This window comes from Camelus dromedarius, chromosome 5 (genome assembly GCF_036321535.1).
Source record: "Camelus dromedarius isolate mCamDro1 chromosome 5, mCamDro1.pat, whole genome shotgun sequence".
In the NCBI taxonomy this organism is placed as follows: Eukaryota; Metazoa; Chordata; class Mammalia; order Artiodactyla; family Camelidae; genus Camelus; species Camelus dromedarius.
Window position 1 is genome coordinate 48,837,086 of NC_087440.1, and position 19,672 is coordinate 48,856,757.

Below are 19,672 nucleotides of genomic sequence, written 5' to 3' on the forward strand. Positions count from 1 at the left end.
TTGCTAATCAGCCTCCCAATTCCTAGGACTGATGTGAGTACATTCATGCTATCATATCCTTTGGGACCTACAGTTAAAAAGCACAGCATATTTTATGTTTCTGCCCAGCATAGACTTAAATATTGAAATATTTTACAGAATTTGGCAATATGAAGTGAAAAATAACACTAAACTACAAATTCTGGCCCCAGTTCTGCCACTAATCAGGTGTATGATTTAGTTAAGTGCCTTAACTTCTTATTGTCATTATCTATAAAGTATCTTCTCTGGAACAAAGAATAAAATAAAATAATGTAATTGAAAGAGTTTTAAAAATTAAAACACTCCATAACTATAACTGTAGATTATTCTATCGGATCTCACAGTCCCTTCAATAAAGCATCTTTATTCTTTTTTATAATAATATTCCTGTTATTTAAAAATATCTAAGATCCTTATTAGAATTCAAATGTTTATTTCTCCCTGAGCACATCTCAGTTATTTAATGATTAAATCTTATTCAGCAAATGAAGCTAATGTCCATTTCTTTCTATTTTTTACCTGATAACATGGAGCCACAAGAAAATATTTCCATTACCCAACTCAAAATTAAACTTCCTAGCAAACATCACCAGGTTAATTTTGTTTAGTCAGGCAATAAAAAGCAACATTTAATGCAACATTTATTTCACAGATCCATAAAATAGTATAGTATAGAACTCAAACAGTCCTAAAGATTAGTTCACAGAACCCACATAAATTGAGTTAGCACTATAATATATCTTTTTTTACTTATGTATAAGATTATTTTCTTTTCTGGAATAAGCACTGTGGTGGCAATAACACACTATAGAAATGTTCAAACAAAATGATTAGATGTCCTAATAAAGCTGGGCTTATTGTAATATGTTGTGGTTTTTTTAAGGTCACTATCATGAGAAAAAACCATAAATACAGTTGCCTTCAACTTGACCACTCTTTACACACATCCTTTATGGATCAGATTACCTGACCCTTTTCTACCTCCTTTGGTTATCATGGAATCTTCACATGTTAACTGGCCCCTCTGGACCTCTGCTTCCCAGTTCTTAAAGCCTAATCAACATCCACTTTTCTCTAACCAAGCACATAGCAAACACTTTATGTTCTATCAGAAACACAAAATTAAAAAAAAAAAATCAGACTGATGGTGACTAGGACTTCAGAATTATTTTGCTATGATCAATGTGATACAATGAATGAGTACTATTCGTACATTGAATTATGATTCCATCTTTTCCTGGTAAGACAGTGCATTTAATTTCCCCTGTTGGATATATTTACTGAATCCAATTAGGTAAGACAAGAATTTTGAACTCAGTCTCTCAGCGATAGTAAGAGACAGTGAACTCTAGCTAGCTACAAGAGGGAGCATACCATCCCCCCAACCCCCCGTATCTCTCTAGCCACACACAGCTGTGCCCCTCTGTGTCTTCAGTTTTCACTCCAGCAATAGGGACCTCCTCTTCTCACCCATAAAAAACACGAGATTTCTGGCCTTCCAAAACCTTTGCTCATGCTGGTTTCTCTGCCCTGCACACCTTTCGTAACCAACTAAGGCCTGGCCATCCTTCACATCTCAGCTTAGACATCATCTCAAAAAAGATTTCTGATTCCGCCTCTTATTCAGTCCAGACAAGACCAAATCTCTCTTTATTGACATTCTCCTTTGACTATCAAGTCCCAGTAGAATCTCTTCCCTCATGTGGAAATGACGCATGGTTATTTCTGACTGCTAGGCGAAACTAGAAATTCTTAATAGGAGTTAGACCTTAATAACCTTTGTATCCTCAGTACTCAGCCCAATTGCTGACATGCAGATGCTCAATATATGCTTTTCAAACTTCTCTGAAGAAATAGCCTAGAGATAATCAAAGAAGCTTTTGAGAGCACATTAAAGCTGTGTGTATACAACACTCTGAGGTTGACTACTGAGGCACCTACCTGGTTAAAATAAAGGTAGAATTGACCTTTCTAACAATTTTCAATAAACAAATCAAATTTTCTTTAAATCTACATATTATAGAACTAATTACCTCAATTCATAACTACATCTTTGTACAACAAAGTTCATATTTTATAGTAAAACAAAAACATTTAAACATAAAAAATTCTTTTTTGCCCTTTCACCTCCTCTCTCCCCAACTGTGCATTGTCTGTCTGCATTATGCATCGACCTAAACTCTCCCGTGGCAGGAATACCTGCTCAACCATAAGGAGCAACATTCTCCTAGCATCAACAAGACAACTCCTTAGAAGGTAACAACATTCCTTCTTGATCTTGTAAAGGGGCCACCAGACCCACCAGAATGATGCTTAGATCTGGACTATGTAAACTGCCAATACAACATCATTTCATGCACAGCCCTCTGTCTCAAAAAACTTACAAAACGGTGCCTTGATTTCTAATCAAATTTGGCCCAAATAAAGTTTTCCATTTCTTTCTTAGATCAAAAGGTTAATTTTTATTGACATCTTCATAACCCAGTTTTGCCCCCTCTGGCACTTTGAATAATTGGTAGGAATTAGTAGCCAGTGATTCTAATTATTTAATATAAAGAATTGCATAGAATTGTCTTCACTTAATTCACTCAGTGCTTAGAATGTCTAACTTCCTCTTGTTAACCAAGTCAATATTGTATTACTTAAGCTTGCTGTTTTGAAATGAACATTACATGTATCAGCAATCTGCCTTAAGAATGTACCTAGCATTTGTAGGGGAGCAAAATTCACCACCACAAAATATGTCTTTTTGACATAAGGATTAATAGAGGCTGATCATTTTTAAGAAACAGAAGACTCAGGAAGTTTTTCTTGTTACCTCTCCCTTAACTGTTTAAAAGAATTTATATAAAGGGCCTGTTCCTGGAACAGTGCTATCAGACAGAAGAGCTTCATAGGGCAAGATATGGGGAAAGGGAATGGAGCTTCCATGCCCTCTCCGAGTGGTCCACTCTCCCAGCATCTCCATGGTTCACTAACTGGAAGTTCTCTGAACCCCATCCTTTCAGGGTTTTATGGAGGCTTAATTACATAATCATGGTTAACTAAATCAAATAAATCATTGACCACTGGTGATTAAACTACATCTCCAGCTCCTCTTCCCTGCCCAGGTCGGGGATAAGATTGTAAGTTCTAAAACTGTACAACAATTATAACAATCTACATTATGAGCTCTGAAGAAGAGCAAGGAATATCAACATTTGTATAACTCTGATTTTTGTTCAGGAAAACTAGAAAAAGTCAACCCAAACATAGATAATAACATTTACTAGTTTTAATGATGACAATTTAATCTTTGGATTAATTGCAATTAGTTATTTGTACAATCCAAATTGTATTGTTAATCATCCCTAAAATATTATTTTCTCAAATACTGTAGTTTCCATCATTCTATAACATCCTTGTATCTGTTATGTTTTCAAGGTTTACCTAGCACACTAGGATACATAATTTCTCTATCATTCAAAATTTATCCTATACATTTCACTTTGTATAGTGAACACAGATTTACAATTTTATATGAAATTAGAAAAGAAATACACTGGAGAAAGTATGAGTACATGTATTTCAGTGACTATCCTCAGTATTTTTTAAAATTTCCACTGGGAATAGAAAAATAGTCTGAAACCTTCATTATTACTCTACTAATCTGGAATCTGCAATGATGCAACTTGGACTGGGCTTTTGGACCTGGAAAAAAATGTCTTACCAAACAAATTCATAGTGAACATAGCTAACTTGAGTACTTTTTAAATAAAGTTTTATCATAATTAATTATTTTGTAAGTATTAAAGTATGATCTAAACTTCTGATATATTTGCTAATACACGTAGGATATGTTCAAAATTAATAGGAAATTATGTAAATTTTACATAACTCACAGGGAAATGCCTCTAAAATACTTGCTTAAAATATCTTCACATTTCTCTTTCTTGGTAGTTTTTATTATTTTCTTCCACATTCTATCCTTTTTTTCTTTTTCTGTTTTCTTTTTTTTTTTTTTAATGTTTCCATGTTGCAAAATATCTGTATTTTATGTGTTACCGCCCTCCTTATTTAGGAAAAGTAGGAGATATCACATATCTATTTATGTCCCTATTTCTCCTGGTTCCATTTGTGTTTATCTAGTCTGATTCACTTTTATCAAGGTACTTTATCCTTGAAATTGACTTTTCAAGCTTATCAAAGGAAACCATTTTTCTGACTTCATGCTCCCTTGCTGCCCACAGAGACAGGATTTATTTTAGATCCAGTTAGGAAAACCTAGTTCCATTAAAAGCCTCTACCCGAAGAGTCAAAAAGAATTAATCTAGACTCATAAATAAAAGAAATGAAATTCAAATCTAGTTTTTAATTTTGTATTGTTTTTGAGTAATAAATATAAAATATTCCACCAATTGATATTTTAAATCAAGCAGGGAAATATTTAAGAATTAAAATATACTCTAATTCTGTATTATGTCCAGCTACGAAAGAGATACAAGCACAAAAAGAGAGAACTGAAGAGATGAGAGAAAGAAATGTGACAGTTTTAGGATTTAACCAAACCCTAAAATCAGAGTTCTAACACTTATACACATGCGTGAAATCTTCAACATTTACAGGAAAAAAGTGTGAAAGGAAAAAAGTTTAAAATGGAATCAGAGGATATGCAATAGTGAATCTTGACAAAAGAAAAGACAAGAAAATATTCACATGGTTTCTTAAGAAAATGGTTTTAAAATTCCACATAAAGCTGAAAAATACAACTACTACAAATTTTTTCTTTCGTTTTCATTTATTAGAAAGACAAGTCCTGCTTTCCTGTTCTGATAAGTGAGAAATATATGCTCTCAAATTTTAAGGGAAAGATTGCACCTAAATAGATTAACACTACCATCTTGTGTTTCTTTAGATTGCAATATTGCTTAGAACGACCTTTAAAACACATTGCATGAAATAGGACCCACATAGTGTTATCCTTTCTTGTCACTATGTTGAATTTTCAATTCCATACCTGTGGTATTTATTATTAGTCTGTTCTTTTCTCAGTGTGCTCTGCCTGCTCTATCTGTGATATGTGCTCCTGCAGACACAGATCCACACACATACACAAATGCATGAAGACAAACATACTGTACACACAGAAATACATACTCACACACTACACAGAGAAGCAAAGTAAAAAATGTACTGCTTTAAAGCCCCAAATGACTATATCCTGTGGAAATGTCTTTTTATTTTCATTCTGGCGTGATTGGCTTCCTTTTCTTTTTTTAAAGACACATCTTTACTAGTCTAACTAGAATAGCCTAAATGGGAGAACATCAGCATGAAAAGAACCAAATTCCTATACATAAGCATATTTATGAGCTGTCCCTCCCATTGATGGTTCAGGGATGGGAAGTAAAGATGTCACCTAGAGGGAATTAAGGAAAGACCAACCAGAGAGCAACTGCTTACAGAGCAGAATGCCACTGATGGCTATCTGAGAGCTCTGATAATTCATTTTATCTTGGCCCCCAGTTTCTGGAAACCTTCAGTAATCTGTTCTGTTTCTCAACCTTAGACTAATGCTGATTTAAGGAAATTACTAAGAGAGATTATCTCCAATATATTAAATTACATGAGGGGAAAATTATAATTTGCTAAGAGAGGGATGATGGTGAAGGGGACACTGAGAACACAGAAGGAATTCAGAGTGAGAGATGCACAGAATGAAGAACCCCAGAAATTCTCAGAAATACTAGGGAGGAAGGCTAGGGAACATCCCATAATTAATAGTGGGGCTCAAGTCACTATATATAAAGTTCATGTTGAGAGAATCAAAATGAAGTGAGAGGATTGAAATAAATCTTTTTACACATTCATATCTATATCTATCAATATTGGTGAATTCAAATGCAAAAATATACACCGAACACCTGGCTGTCAGGACAAAGCATAATAAGTTACCACCACACTCTTCCGTAGTTGCATGGTACTTGTTATATAACTTAAGTTTTTGTCTGATTCCACATTATACTACTATTTTACCTGGCAAACAGACTACTTTTCTTATTTGAATTTCCCCTAGTCTAGCACAAAAATGGATAGGTTATCAGTAAATATCAGACTGAAATAGTTAAAGATTTCCCATATGAATATGGATTGAAATGAAAACAAGAAAAAAGAGAAATTGTTTCATCATCTTGGAAAAGAATGAAGCATTTAGCAGTAAATTAAGCATAACTAAACCAAGAGTCAAAACAATGCCAATTTTCTGAATTCATAATGTAAGAAGAATAATCAGTATTTTGAACAAAATAGAGGAAATAAGGAAGTATACAAAACAATCATGGTGAGGCATAGAAGATACACTGCAAGTAAATATTCTTCTGTAATTTAGTTTTATTTTTCAAGTTGGTTCATTGTTATTGTTACCTTGTTCTTTTTGTTTGTTTGTTTTAACAATGCATAAAGAGATTTGGAACAATCAATATTTTACGTGGAAAATGAAGTCAAATTATTTACTTGGCAAAAGAGATGAAATATTTTCAAAAACTGGCATATTATCTACACTGAATTTATGTAGCATTACTATTGCTAAAAGGGAGACAGCATGCATTTCTAATCCTATCAGTTTGAATATATTTGGTGGATACAGAAACTTTATTTGAATTTTCTGGACAGGTTGACCAGAATTTTCTAGGCCCCCACTCAACATTAAAGCTGAAAATTCAAGGCACTGATATTTTGAGATCAAGGCTCAACAAAGAGAATGCATATGCAGATCATCAAATCTATTTTTTTTCACTTAAGGGAATCTAACCAACATGAATAAATGCATCAGTGTTAAGTAATTCTGTAGATGAACTAATTAAAATATGAAAATATTAAAATATCAGAGCCTAGCGTTGGGGGTTGTAAGGTCAAATATGATCTTAGGAAACACTGGTTTATTTCATCATCAATGTCAAAACCCAAGAATTAAGGTCGAGCTACAAATTGGGACCATGTATACACTATTACATGGGATGGCCTGGTATCATTTCAGGACTGTGAAAAAGGGAAGAAAAATCAAGAAATTCTCATGTAGAATTCTGGAGAAATCCAGTCTGATTATTTAAAACAGACAGTGGCAAGATATTTCCCATCTTCAAACAAGGACCAATAGGCTCAAATTATAATCATCTAAAAATGTGTGTGTGTAGGGAGAGGAGAAATAAAAAGATGGGAGCGTAGGGGAGCAAGAGATAGACTTTCTGAAGGTAAGACTCTTCCAAAACTGCCTAAGAAAATAATCATGCTTTCCCAAGACTGTTGGAGGAAATTTAACACATCTCTTGTAGTACTGTCACATGATTTATTAAATGTTACTTTGGGTGTTACCCAAGGTCAAAATGGCCATTTCAATTAAAATATTTTTCAACTCCAGACAAATACTAATGTGTATGCTGAACAAATTATTTTTTTTTTTTTGCCCAAATGAACATATATATTTAAAACAGTGGAGGCAGAACTTCTTTTTAACAGATTGCTCAGTTAAAAAAGACTCAGGAACTTCTCAAAAAAATACACTTGCTAAAGCAAACAGGTAATCTAACTTCTAAATTAGGTACTTGACATCAAATGGCTTTTGAGAGAGAAGTACTAATCTTTTCATTGCTTTGTAAAATTATTTATCTTCTCTACTGATAAGCTGCAAAGGATATCTCCATAAAAATAAACATACACACAAAAATAAAATAATTAAATTGATTTACCAGATATTCTGGTGTTATTTTTTTTTCAAGGAGGAACAAGACAATAGATCTATAGTCTTCAAAAATAAGTAATTGCAAAATAACACACATTTGTGTGGACTAGTATATGGATCCAGTATTGTACCTAGTGATCATTATTACTATAAAATAAAGTTAATTATAAATAAAAAAGGGAAAGGTCCATGTAAAATTCACAAGAGGACATCTTTAATAAACTTTTTAAGTTTTAATTAATCAGGCACTGAAATCTTGTCATTATGTGTACCAAAAATACTTTTTCAGTAAGATTTCAAATGCATTCTATTTTCTCCAGATACAATATATGCAAAACAGCCAAACACATATAATTATATGTGCCTTTACTCTTCAAGTTATCATTCCTTTTATTTTTTTACTCTCATATTTCACTTAGGAGAGACATTTGAGTTATTATAATACTGGGTACTTACACGATGATGTGTTTTCATCTATGTATCTTCTTTTTAATTCAAGTATGTAATTTTTAGGAGATTCCTGAAATGGTTACTAGAGTATGTGTTTTCTGTGATATATGCATTAAATGTAATGGTTTGTTGCTAACAATATCAAACTTCAAGATTACTTAGAGATCATCTTACTAAATTCTTCATTTGCATAAAGAAATTGGTGCTAGAGACTGAGACAATCACACAATTAAAAATGTCACTGATAGAATTAGAACCCAGTGTCAGTTTTACAATCCATCTTACAATTTATAGTCTTCTATTTCTCCCCTATTCTGGAGTGTACCCATATTCATAATGGTAAAAACTGTGTGTAGTTTTATATTTTCACTAATAAAACTGAAGCTGAAAAACATGACCAAAGCCAAGAGTATGTACTTCAAATATTCATTAATTAATGCATTTACTGATCTAGGCTATTTTAGAAGATGCAATTATGACTCATGAAGGGAAGAACTTATACTCTAAAGAGAAAGAGACAGAGAGAAAGGGAGAGAGAACAGAGATGAATATATATTTATATAGATAGATTTTATATTTATCTCTCTCTATATTTCTTAGGAATTAGAAAGTTGACATTACTAAGAACAGCAAAAATGTGCAGATTTAGAAGTTAAAAAGATTACACATAGCTGGAGGTTTCAGAGGACACCTTTAGAGAAATGGCATTTGTCCGTTGCTTTGAAGATCGTAAAAAGTGAGTTCACAGAGGTGCCTTTAAGGATATTTATGACAAAAGGAATGAAAGTACAAAAAGCACAGAGTTCAAAAATGCACAGCATAATGAACGGTTCACCTTGATTGGAATATGGTATATGATGTCAGAGAAAGGTGACGGATCTTGCTTTCCAGTTTAGGAGTCTGAGCTTTGAATCACAGGTAATGAGTAGCCATATAGAGTTACTGAACAGAGAGAACAATCAGTGCTTGCATTCATGCCTTTGCATGAATCCAGCTTGGTTATCCAAGCCAAGCAAATCATGTCTCACTGGAGTTAATCCCTGGAGAGAGACAAGAAAGGGTAAGTTTCTTTTCTTTTCTTTTCTTTTTTTTTCATGTAGACTTGGAAATAATGAGAACCATGAACCACTAATATAAAGCAAAAGAGAAATTTGAGCTGATGGTTGAGAAGGCAATGTTTAAGAACCTGGAACCCACTACACTTTCTTGCTCATAACATATAGACAATAATTTCCTGTCACTTTTATCTAAAAGTGTTCCTGCTTTCAGGAACATTCACCTGATAGCAATGTTCTGAGGGTAAAGGGAAGATCAGAGGTGGGGAAAAAAATGTAGGAATTTCTTGCAGGAGATAAAGGGCCTCCATTTAAAATGACACTGGGACTGGAGAGGCAGAAATGAATTTAGACAAAATTTTGAGAAATAAGAGCTAATATTTAGGAAGTACTATTTAGGTGTCAAACACTGGGCTAAAAACTTTTCAGGTATCATCTAATTTAAGTCTCAGATAAATTTATGATATAATGAAAATAAATCTTTATGATGACAGATATGAAAAACAAATATTGACAGAAATTATGGTTAAAGTAACAAATCTGGAATTTAAACCATGTGTCTAATTTCAGAATCCAATATTCGAATTTTCAAATGAATGTTGGGAAAAGGGGAAGATAGAATGGTGACTAATCTTGGTAACAGAGACGAGAGAGATCCTTTTAGGTGGGACAGGGAACTCAAGAGAAGAAAAATAATTAAGTGGGATAATTATAAATTTAATTTCAGTCACATTCGATTTTAGAATTCATCAGGAAATTAAGTTGAAATTTCACAGAAGCTGGCTGAATATGTCAGATACAACTGTGGGGAAGATGTGCATGCCGTGATAGTTTAAGTCATTATATTGCCAGGCAAGAAAGTGTAGAGTAAGAGAACAGTAGGACCAAAACCTGATTTGGAGAAAGGAAGAATAAATAGCAATAAAGACACGGCTGGAAGACAAAACAGAATTAGCCTGTACCCTATCACAGAAGACAAAGAAGAATGCACTAACAAGAATGAGTGTTCACTCAATAAACATGCCTTCTGCATGGAGCCAACATTGAGATATACAGATATGCATCATATGTATTTATATCTCTCAAAATATTTGCATAATCTGCATCTGTTTACCTATACCTGTGACTGACTGATTTATACATTTGTACCTTTGGGTTTCAAGTCAGCAATTGAAGCAAGAGCTTCATATACTCAGATTACTTATGTTTTTAACCAAGCAATAAAGTGTTATATTTATCATCCTATGTTGTACATAAATCAGTTAATGTTTAAGAACATATACTTCAAACATTAGGATCAACAGGCAAAATATTGACACTGACAAACAGAAAGAAACTAAGAATAACTGAAGAAACGTTAGAATAATTTTCCCATTTCATCCATACATTTTAATGCCAATAATATAAATACTAAGAAACTGTCTTATTTTTCTTAAATATTTTTCAATTTCCTGCTTAATTTTTAACATTTTCTTCCCTTAATTAACTTGTATGTTTAAATCCCTCTTAAATTTAAAAAAGGATACTCAAGTTACATAAGCATCTTTCTCAAGAAAACTAGTTTATTTACTTAATTGAGAAACAATATTAAAGAATACAATTAACATATTCACTAATTTTCAAGAAAATTATTTGACTTCTTTCCCTTTGAAAATAGCTTATAATTAAGAAGAAAGAGTAATTTCCACATTTAAAATAAGTCTAGTAAGTGTGAAATCAAGGGAGACCTTCTTTCAAATTCACAATACATGGTCAACTTAAGTCTCAAAGTTTCCTTTCGAAAAACTTCTGCTTTGCCTACTAGAATCTTTAAGTCTTCAGGAAATACTCATTTGCTATATAAGACAGATCAAAATGATCCGATGGAACAGCATGAAATACAGCTACTCCTTTCCCAGATGCAAAGCCAAAAGACAGACAAAGAACGAACATAAGCATAGCAGTACACAGAAAATGAGTCAAAAAGCAAATCAAGAAAAAAAAAGAAATAACATAGGCTGGAACTCTACTTGCTTAATATACAGAACTGTAATTACTACGACCAAATGGAGAAAAATACTAGAGCAAAACAATTACTAAGGAAGTTTAACATGGCAGATGAAAAGAGTAGATACATTTGAAAGAATGAAAATTAAAAAATCCCTTCTGAATGAGAATCTGGTCTTCTTTCAAAATCCTAGCTCTGCTCTCTATGACAAGAGAAGAATGTCAACTATGATTTTAGGCATCGTTTCCGTGTTAAATTGTTTCTGCATTGAGAGGAATGTTAACATCTGATAGGAAGACACAGTTTTGAGCTTAGTGTATGTAGTTAGTGACTCTTGTAGCTCTAGGGACTCTTACAAGAGACATTGGTTCCTGTGGGGCAGAGAATTCTGCCAGAGTTCCCATCACTAAATTATGTACATCTTGTCTCCTTATATATATAAGCCATCATCTAGGCAGTGGTTCTTAACCTGGAGTAATTTTGCCCATCAGAAGACATCTGGCAATATCTGGAGATTTTTTTTTTTTTTTTTGTCATGATATCGGGGAGAAGTGTGCTACTGGCATCTTAAGTTAAGAAGCCAGGAATACCTCCAAACACACTAAAATTAACAAAATAGTTCCTCCAACACACAACAAAAAATTACATTTTGGCAGAATAATTCATTGTTGGGAGCTCTACGCACTTGGGACATTTAGTGGCTTCCCTGGCCTCCATGCACTAGATGCCAGTTGCATCCCCCCTTCACCAGCCATGACAATCAGAAATGTTCTCAGAATTTTCGAGTGTCCCCAGAAGTGGGGAGTGGGAGGTCATGTTAGCAAACTGTGGGTCCTGTCTTATATCGGCAAAGTGAATAAAACTTTTAATAGATAAGTTTTTTTTCTAAATATTAAACTATGCTTGTATCTACATTAAGACAGCAGCAGAGATGGAACGAGGAAAAAAAAATCTGCATTTATTTTCTTTACATCATCCAGATACTTGCTGAACTGATCCTCTTTCTAGGTAATCTGCGCTCCATTCCTCAATAAAGACATCTTGTCTGTGCTCTACACTGAGAAGCTCTTTAGAATGGGAGAGTTCCTATTGTCTTTGACAGTTTCGTTAGATTGTTATCTACTCTGCTGTCTTCTCTGAAAGAGTGAGAAACAGGGAGCAAAGGGATAGCCCAGGATGACAGGAGCAGTTCAGCTACAGTAAACTCATCCTAAAGACTGCAGGTATTAAGCTTTCAAATATTCAGGAGTAACATAAAAATAAATGTTTAACTTCCAAATATCGGGAATAACATAAAAATAAAATGTTTAAACAAATCTGTTTACAAGGCAGCTCCATTATAATTCCTCATTAAACCCATTGGGAAATATATTTATATGACATATTGACTTGAAATAAAAATTCTAGAGTTTACTATCTTATACATAAATATCTTTAATTGTAGGCGCAATAAATGTATACATACAGTAAAGCTTTAGTAATAAAAGTGACATCCAATGCAGTATATAGCTTTTCACTTGATTTTCAAGGAAAGTACCTCAAAATATAATCATGTCACTAGAAGTTTTTACCAGTGCTTTGAGATAAAATCACTTAAAGTATAGCTTTTATGAAAAATAAAATGTTATACTTTATGAAATTAAGATAATAGTGTATAATATGTATACTTCCATAATATAAGTATAAGAAAAAGCAGTAATTTCTTTTAGGAGGGCAATAGACATATCTCAGTTTCTTCATTTAATATACATATTTGAGTATATTCTTCCAATGGCATTTTTATTAATCAACATTCAAATAATCAGTATTCAACTGGATAAATTTAAAAGTCACTTTTATTACTGCTATTTTTATTTAGGGAATTGTTTTTGCTTCGTTCAAGAAGCTCTAAACATATTATAATTTTTAAAAGATATGAATCAACTAACCTACACAACATTTTTTACTTCCATGATTCCATTCTAATGCTGCTTCAAATAAATATAAGCAGGAAAGTTAAAAGAATTGTTATACAGTTTCAAAAACATGTGAACAAAATGAAATTAAGTAGTGGCTGAAAATTTAAAGTTCTGTTATTAAAAGCTTTAAAATTTACTTTGCAATTTCTCCAGCTTTTTTTTCTAAGTAAGGTGAATTCTGAACCATTATTTTTCAAAATCTTATATTTGCAACTTCTTATTCTGGTCCATGTTATTTGTAGTAACTGGCAATTGTAGAAGTTAAAAATATTATAAAATAAACCTTAAGCTTTCAAGAAATGAACACTGTGCACAAAAATTTCATAATTTAAACCACTTTATCATGGCAACTAAGCTACTCCTAATAAGATAGCTCTGTACTTCTGCCACTTGCTAAATCACTATCTACACATTGTAAGAAGTGAATTAATTGGAGATGGTAAATAAATACAAGCGTTTTAATAAAATGACTGGTCTATAATGTTAACACACTGGCTAAGAATAAATCTCACTTGGAGATTTAGAACATAAACTAAAGAGACTGTTCCATTTTTATGTAATATGAAAAATAGGCCCTTACAACCTATGCTCATCAAAGTCCTAATATAACTACTTCTTTGCTCTAAAGCTTTAATCATTTTGATTGATTATTGTTTAATTGGACGTGAGTAAAACTAAATGAGGAAAAAATGTACCTTAGGGACACATTTTTGTTTGTTTCTTACTTATTAAAACCATTTATTTTATATTCTTTTATATTTCAATACAGATAAAATTATATATAAATACATATGTGTGTATACATATTGTGTGTATGTGTAAAATGAACTCTCCTAGAATTTGACAACGTAATGAACATTTTAAGAAAGGAGATCTTAATAAAGTGTAGAGTTCAAGTCCTGAAAAAGGTGTTTTGTAAGAGTTAGAATAATTGACATCACCTCCTTTCATACACTTGGACATTTTCAGCTATCAGACTGTTATGCAATAAATCCTCAGGTAGTCCTGAACCCTAAATAATATGAACTAGTTACATAAGAACCAAGACATATGCAATATATATGTATTTATTCCATATGTTATCATAATGTATATTCAATAGATTTGCTGACTAGCTATAATATAAAATATATTATTCTGGGAATACAAAATATATAAAGCATAGCTTGTTAGATGTAATGATGTAACTAATTGCTGAGGAAGATATAAACACATGCACATATATGTATATATGTGTATATGTGTGTGCATGTGTGTATGAAATAACAGTATTTTATATTCTATGTGAATTCCATTTGTATGGGCACGGTTATCCAAGTTAAGCACAAATACCATATTCTTTTCATACTTTTAAGAAATAGCTGTAAAAGTTAAAATGTTTATCATTTAAAAAATATAAATGAACTTATTTACAAAACAGAAACAGACTCACAGACGTAGAAAACAAACTTATGGTTACCAGCATGGGGAAGGGGATAGGAAGGGATAAATTGGGAGTTCGAGATTTGCAGATACTAACTACCATACATAAAACAGATAAACAACAAGTTTATACTATATAGCACAGAGAACTATATTCAACATCTTGTAATGACCTATGGTGAAAAAGAATATGAAAACAAATATATGCATTTTCCTATATGACTGAAGTATTGTGCTGTATACCAGAAATTGACACATTGTAAACTGACTTTATTTCAATAAAAGTATATTAAAAAAAATTAAAAAATATATTACCAGGATTCCTGCATGACTAGTTTTACAGAAATAAGCCTTAAGTAGACACAAGCTGGATCTGCTAACAAGGATTATATGCCTGGAAAATGAATGTTTGACACACTCAGAAATATTCTGGAGTTGTTACCAGTTATTTGTACCTGGCAAATGCTCAGACACATAACCAGATTCTTCAGAAGAGCTGGGAATACATGAAAAGGAGTTTCTTGAAAGACATGATGGCATCCTCACCTAAACTGGCAAGACTGCTGGCATCCAGCCGCCTTCCTGGATAGTCCAGGGAAACGTGCCTCTGAGAGGAAGTGCTGTTAGATTACACCCTCTGCTTTTCAAAGTCATCTTGCGATGCAGACCTTTTTACCTACACTGAATGAGCTAGGCTTTGCCTATGTCTGCTGGTGCCATTCAGTCAATTATATCCCTGTGACACTAGAGACAACTGTGCCAGTATTTATCTTCATCCTCTATTATAAGATTGAATTTTAAAATCTTGTGCTGAACTTAATATTATCTATAAAACTTACTAAGAGGCAAAAAAAAAAAAAGGGGGGGGGGAGTTTAGCTCATCAACAGAATCATGGAGGTTAGTATATTCTATGGAGATTAGAGACCCTGGTTCTTGAAACTTTAATTCAAAATTCCCTACAGCCAGTGGGTTCCACAGATTTTTCTTTGTATCACAGCTTTCCTAGAGAGGTGTGAGCAGATTGAAAACGAATCGCCCTAATAGCTGTAGGCACACTGACGCTTCATGCGTAACTCCAGAGGAGGCGAACAGTCCTCTGATTACCAAGAATGAAGTGCTCCAAATTGTATCAACTTCCTCTGTGGTTACTTGAGGGTATCTCTTATTTTTTGGAGAACTGAGGAGAGGTTCTTTAGGTAATTTTTTTTTTCTTTTTGAAACCTGTTTTCATGTGACTACCCTGCCCATGAGCTTACTGTCATGAGTAAAAAGGCCACTGAGGAACAAGCATATTGAACTGTGGGATGGAACTTGCCATCTAGAAAGCTGCACTCTTCGAAGAAAAAAAAAAATACTAATCAGCTGGTTATCAGCCAAAACATCTGACAAATGTAAGTGTGCATATTTATTGGGCAAACAGCCTACTGAAATCTGAGTTTCTAAAGGGACAGGGAACTTTTAAGCAGCACCCAGAACCCTGCTCCTCCTACCAACTCACACTCCTCATACATAAATGCATTTGTTGTTATCAGTCCCAAACATAATCCTCTCATACCTAATTGTTCTTTCAAATTTAAAGTCAGATAAGTCAATCTGCCAACTTCCTTAAGTCTGATATAAAAATAGACATTTTTGAACTAATTTCCATTTTCCATTTTCTGACTTAACAGAAAAACCACAGAAAGGAAACATCATTGTTTACTGAAGTGTATAGTTTCATCCATTTCATTCATTTTCTTAAAGGCTTTGCCACTATGTATTTAACAAATAATACATCAATTAAAATTTACAGCAGCACTCTGGAGTTTGAACAGATTGTGTTTAGTTTGCTGCTTCTCTTCAACAATATCTATTCCACCTGCTCTCCAAAATACCAGGGCATTATCCTCTAATCACCCGACACTAGTGATATTGTTAAACTTCTTAACTTCATGAATTTAGGTATTTTTGATGCTAAAAGCAAATACAAAGCTCCCGATATCTGCATTGTTTTGTTAGAACTGTAACAGTGATTTCAATGAAAATAGTTAAAAATCTATCATATTCAATTTTCATAATTAAACAATTTCATATTAAGAAAGTAAAGAAAAAAACCCAGCACCTAATATCTGCCTGAGTTATCTCAGTATCACTAGATAATAACGTAATCTACTCTTACCACTTCAGATAAGCAAACATACCATTGCAATGATTAGGTCTCTACAATTTGAGCAAAAGGATGCCTTTAAATAGATGGGTAATTTGGGCAAAGGGCACATAATTGCTGAAGTAGAAACATAAACTGAAGCAAAAGAGTTTTATAATCTGAATTACCAGTTACTTCCTGTCTCCATTTTGTTTCACTGCACATGGCCAGTTTTTAACCATTAGGCTTGTCAATTCTTTGGCATGAACCAACAACATAGTACCATCATAATCATCACACACAGACACACACTGATTCTTTTCTATCAGTGTGTATTAGCTCAAGTACTATGCAGATTGAGGGAAATTATAGTTTAAATTAGGTAGCAGTAATGTAGAAATACTGTCTCCTAATCCAATTCCCCAAATCACCTCATTTTCTTCCCTTGTCCCCCCAACAGAAATACATAGAAAAAAAATTTACTCACACTGCACGATGAGCTGCACCAAGGCTTCTCTTGGTTTCACATTAAATCCGTTGTACTGGCTGGTCTGACATCTGTACATTCCTGACATTTCCCTAGATACATTCACAATCCTCAGTGTTCCATCATAACTCTCCATTTGCATTGACCCATCAGGCATTGCAACTTCTTTATCCGCTCTAGACCAAAGGATGATGGGTTTAGGTTTTCCAGTTACTTGACACTGCAGTTCTATTGTGTCTCCTTCTCTGGTGACCAAAGGTGATTTTTCCTGTGGAACAGTCAGATTGGGTGGAACTTGAAATGGGAAAAAGAAAATTTTTCAAGGTTAGTATAAACTGGTAAAACATATTCAAACACAGAAAATCATAAGGAAACAATTTCTGCTGGTTGAAGAAGTGTGACAATTCAGATGACAAAAATTATAGAGACCCTGAGAATAAATAGAACATAAACTCAAAGTGATTATGAATTGTTTTCATAGAACTTTCTTAAATGAGGTCTTCAAACATTTGCAAAATAAATAAGGCATTAAATTGAACCGTGAATGATGGGCATAAGAACGATCTACTCAGTGACTTATTATCAGCTGTTAACTGGGTCTTTAACGTCTGCATTTCACAGAAGAGTGATCCTACTTGTTGAAGTAGGATTTAGCTTTTTGGTCTTCTGCTTCCTATGCTGTTATCTCTCACTCAAGGATACTATAAGAAAGGGATAAGACACATTATAGACTTAGCAGGTAGAGTAAATGCAAGTAGTAGGAAAGGGAAAAAGAACCTTTGATATAAAATCAGAAGTTCTGACTTTGGAAACTGTGGCCAAATTGCTAGGGTTTAGGATTTGTTCTCTCCCTAGAGCAAATGAAATGGAACAACTGACTACAATGCCACACTCTGACAATCTACTATATTCTTCTCTTTTGGACTTCTAATATTTTTTGACACTGGAATTTTATGTAATTTCACTTTAAGACATTTTGAGATCATTGTAAATAATTTCTCATGATATTGCTATTTCTGTAAAAATAATTTTAAGTGAGTTTTCAAAGTTATATTTTAATAATATAAGAATTTAATTTTCTCAAGTAAAGCTAATTTCTGATTTGACTGAAGATATTTATGAGAAAATTAGGTTGATTTTATGGGAACTTACTTTACTATGCTGGAATATATTTATGTTAGGGTTTGAATTCAAAAGCATTTATGTAATAGAACATCTATCAAAAAAGCATGAGCTAAATTAGATGGCAGAATAAGAAAAAAACAGAAATATATGAATAATTCTATCTTTGTAATAAATGTCACACGCTCCCCCCTTTGGAAATAATATTGCACATGGACGAAAAAGTAAAGTTTTATTCTCCCTTCTATCGTTTCTGTGCTCCAGTGCCCAGGAACAAAAATAAACATAATTAATTTTTAAATTATTTTTCAACTAATGTTGAAATGTTGTTTCTCTTATTTCGCATAGAGAAAACTAAATTCCAGTACAAAATATATGAAAATTATCTTTCTATTTAAGAATGTTCATGTCTATTTTTTCATTTAATTCCTTCATTTACTTCTAATTAAAAAAACAAGTTAAATAATACATAGCATCCTAGAAATTAAGACAATATGAAGCATTAAACACTACCTTCTTGAAGTAGATTTACATCCTGGGAACTGGCATTAACAAAAACTATTTTAAAATTGCTGCATTTAAAAAAAATCAGTATGTTAAGCAATTTACTCTTGTAAACATAAACAACTAAATGATTTAGTTAAGTAATTTGTTCTTTTTGAAGTGAACCACCAGGGAATGATGCAATTCTAAGCATCATCTTATAACAATAGGATCAGAAACAAGCTACAATATTTATTAATCCTCCATGAGAAAGAACACAGAGTAACGGCAGTAATCTCAGCATTCAACATTAATTATGCTACTATTGCGTGCCAGACATAGTTAGGGATTTTACATTTCCATTAATCCCCATAACAATCCTAGGATCAAATATTTAATACTAAAATTTAACAAATGAGAACACTGAGAATAAGAGAGGATAAATACTCTGATTTGAACAGAATTCAAACTGAGGCCAATTTATAGCAGGTGGTTAATGGAGAGCTTTGACCCCTGAAGCAGGCTCCAGCCAACTATGGTGTCTGGAATGAATAACTGGAGGTAGCACTGGACTCCTCTCCTCTTGTTCATGATCACTCTGCCCCTATGGACAAACTAGACCAGTTTCCCCTGCCCATCTCTTGGACACTGCCTCAGAGACAATTAAAAAGAGTCAAGGTAGAAATGTGAGGGGTAAATAATACATACATTGCAAATTACCTTATCTATCTATCATATATCTTAAATATCTATGTCAACCTATATCAGAATAATTCCCTTATAGAAGCCAAAACTGCTTATAAGATATGCCAATTCAAATAAATATCCAAATTATGATAAATTT

General features: G+C 33.0%; 1 protein-coding gene across 3 annotated transcripts in view; it reads right to left on the minus strand.

The window, feature by feature from the left end:
• The window catches only part of MDGA2 (MAM domain containing glycosylphosphatidylinositol anchor 2), a 697,006-nt gene that overhangs the window by 144,945 nt on the left and 532,389 nt on the right, over positions 1-19,672 (minus strand). For all 3 annotated transcript variants that reach the window (XM_010976971.3, XM_031453665.2, XM_064485929.1), the window contains one exon: positions 17,224-17,517. In XM_010976971.3, the coding sequence (XP_010975273.2) occupies positions 17,224-17,517 (294 nt within the window). The remainder of the gene's footprint in view (positions 1-17,223; positions 17,518-19,672) is intronic.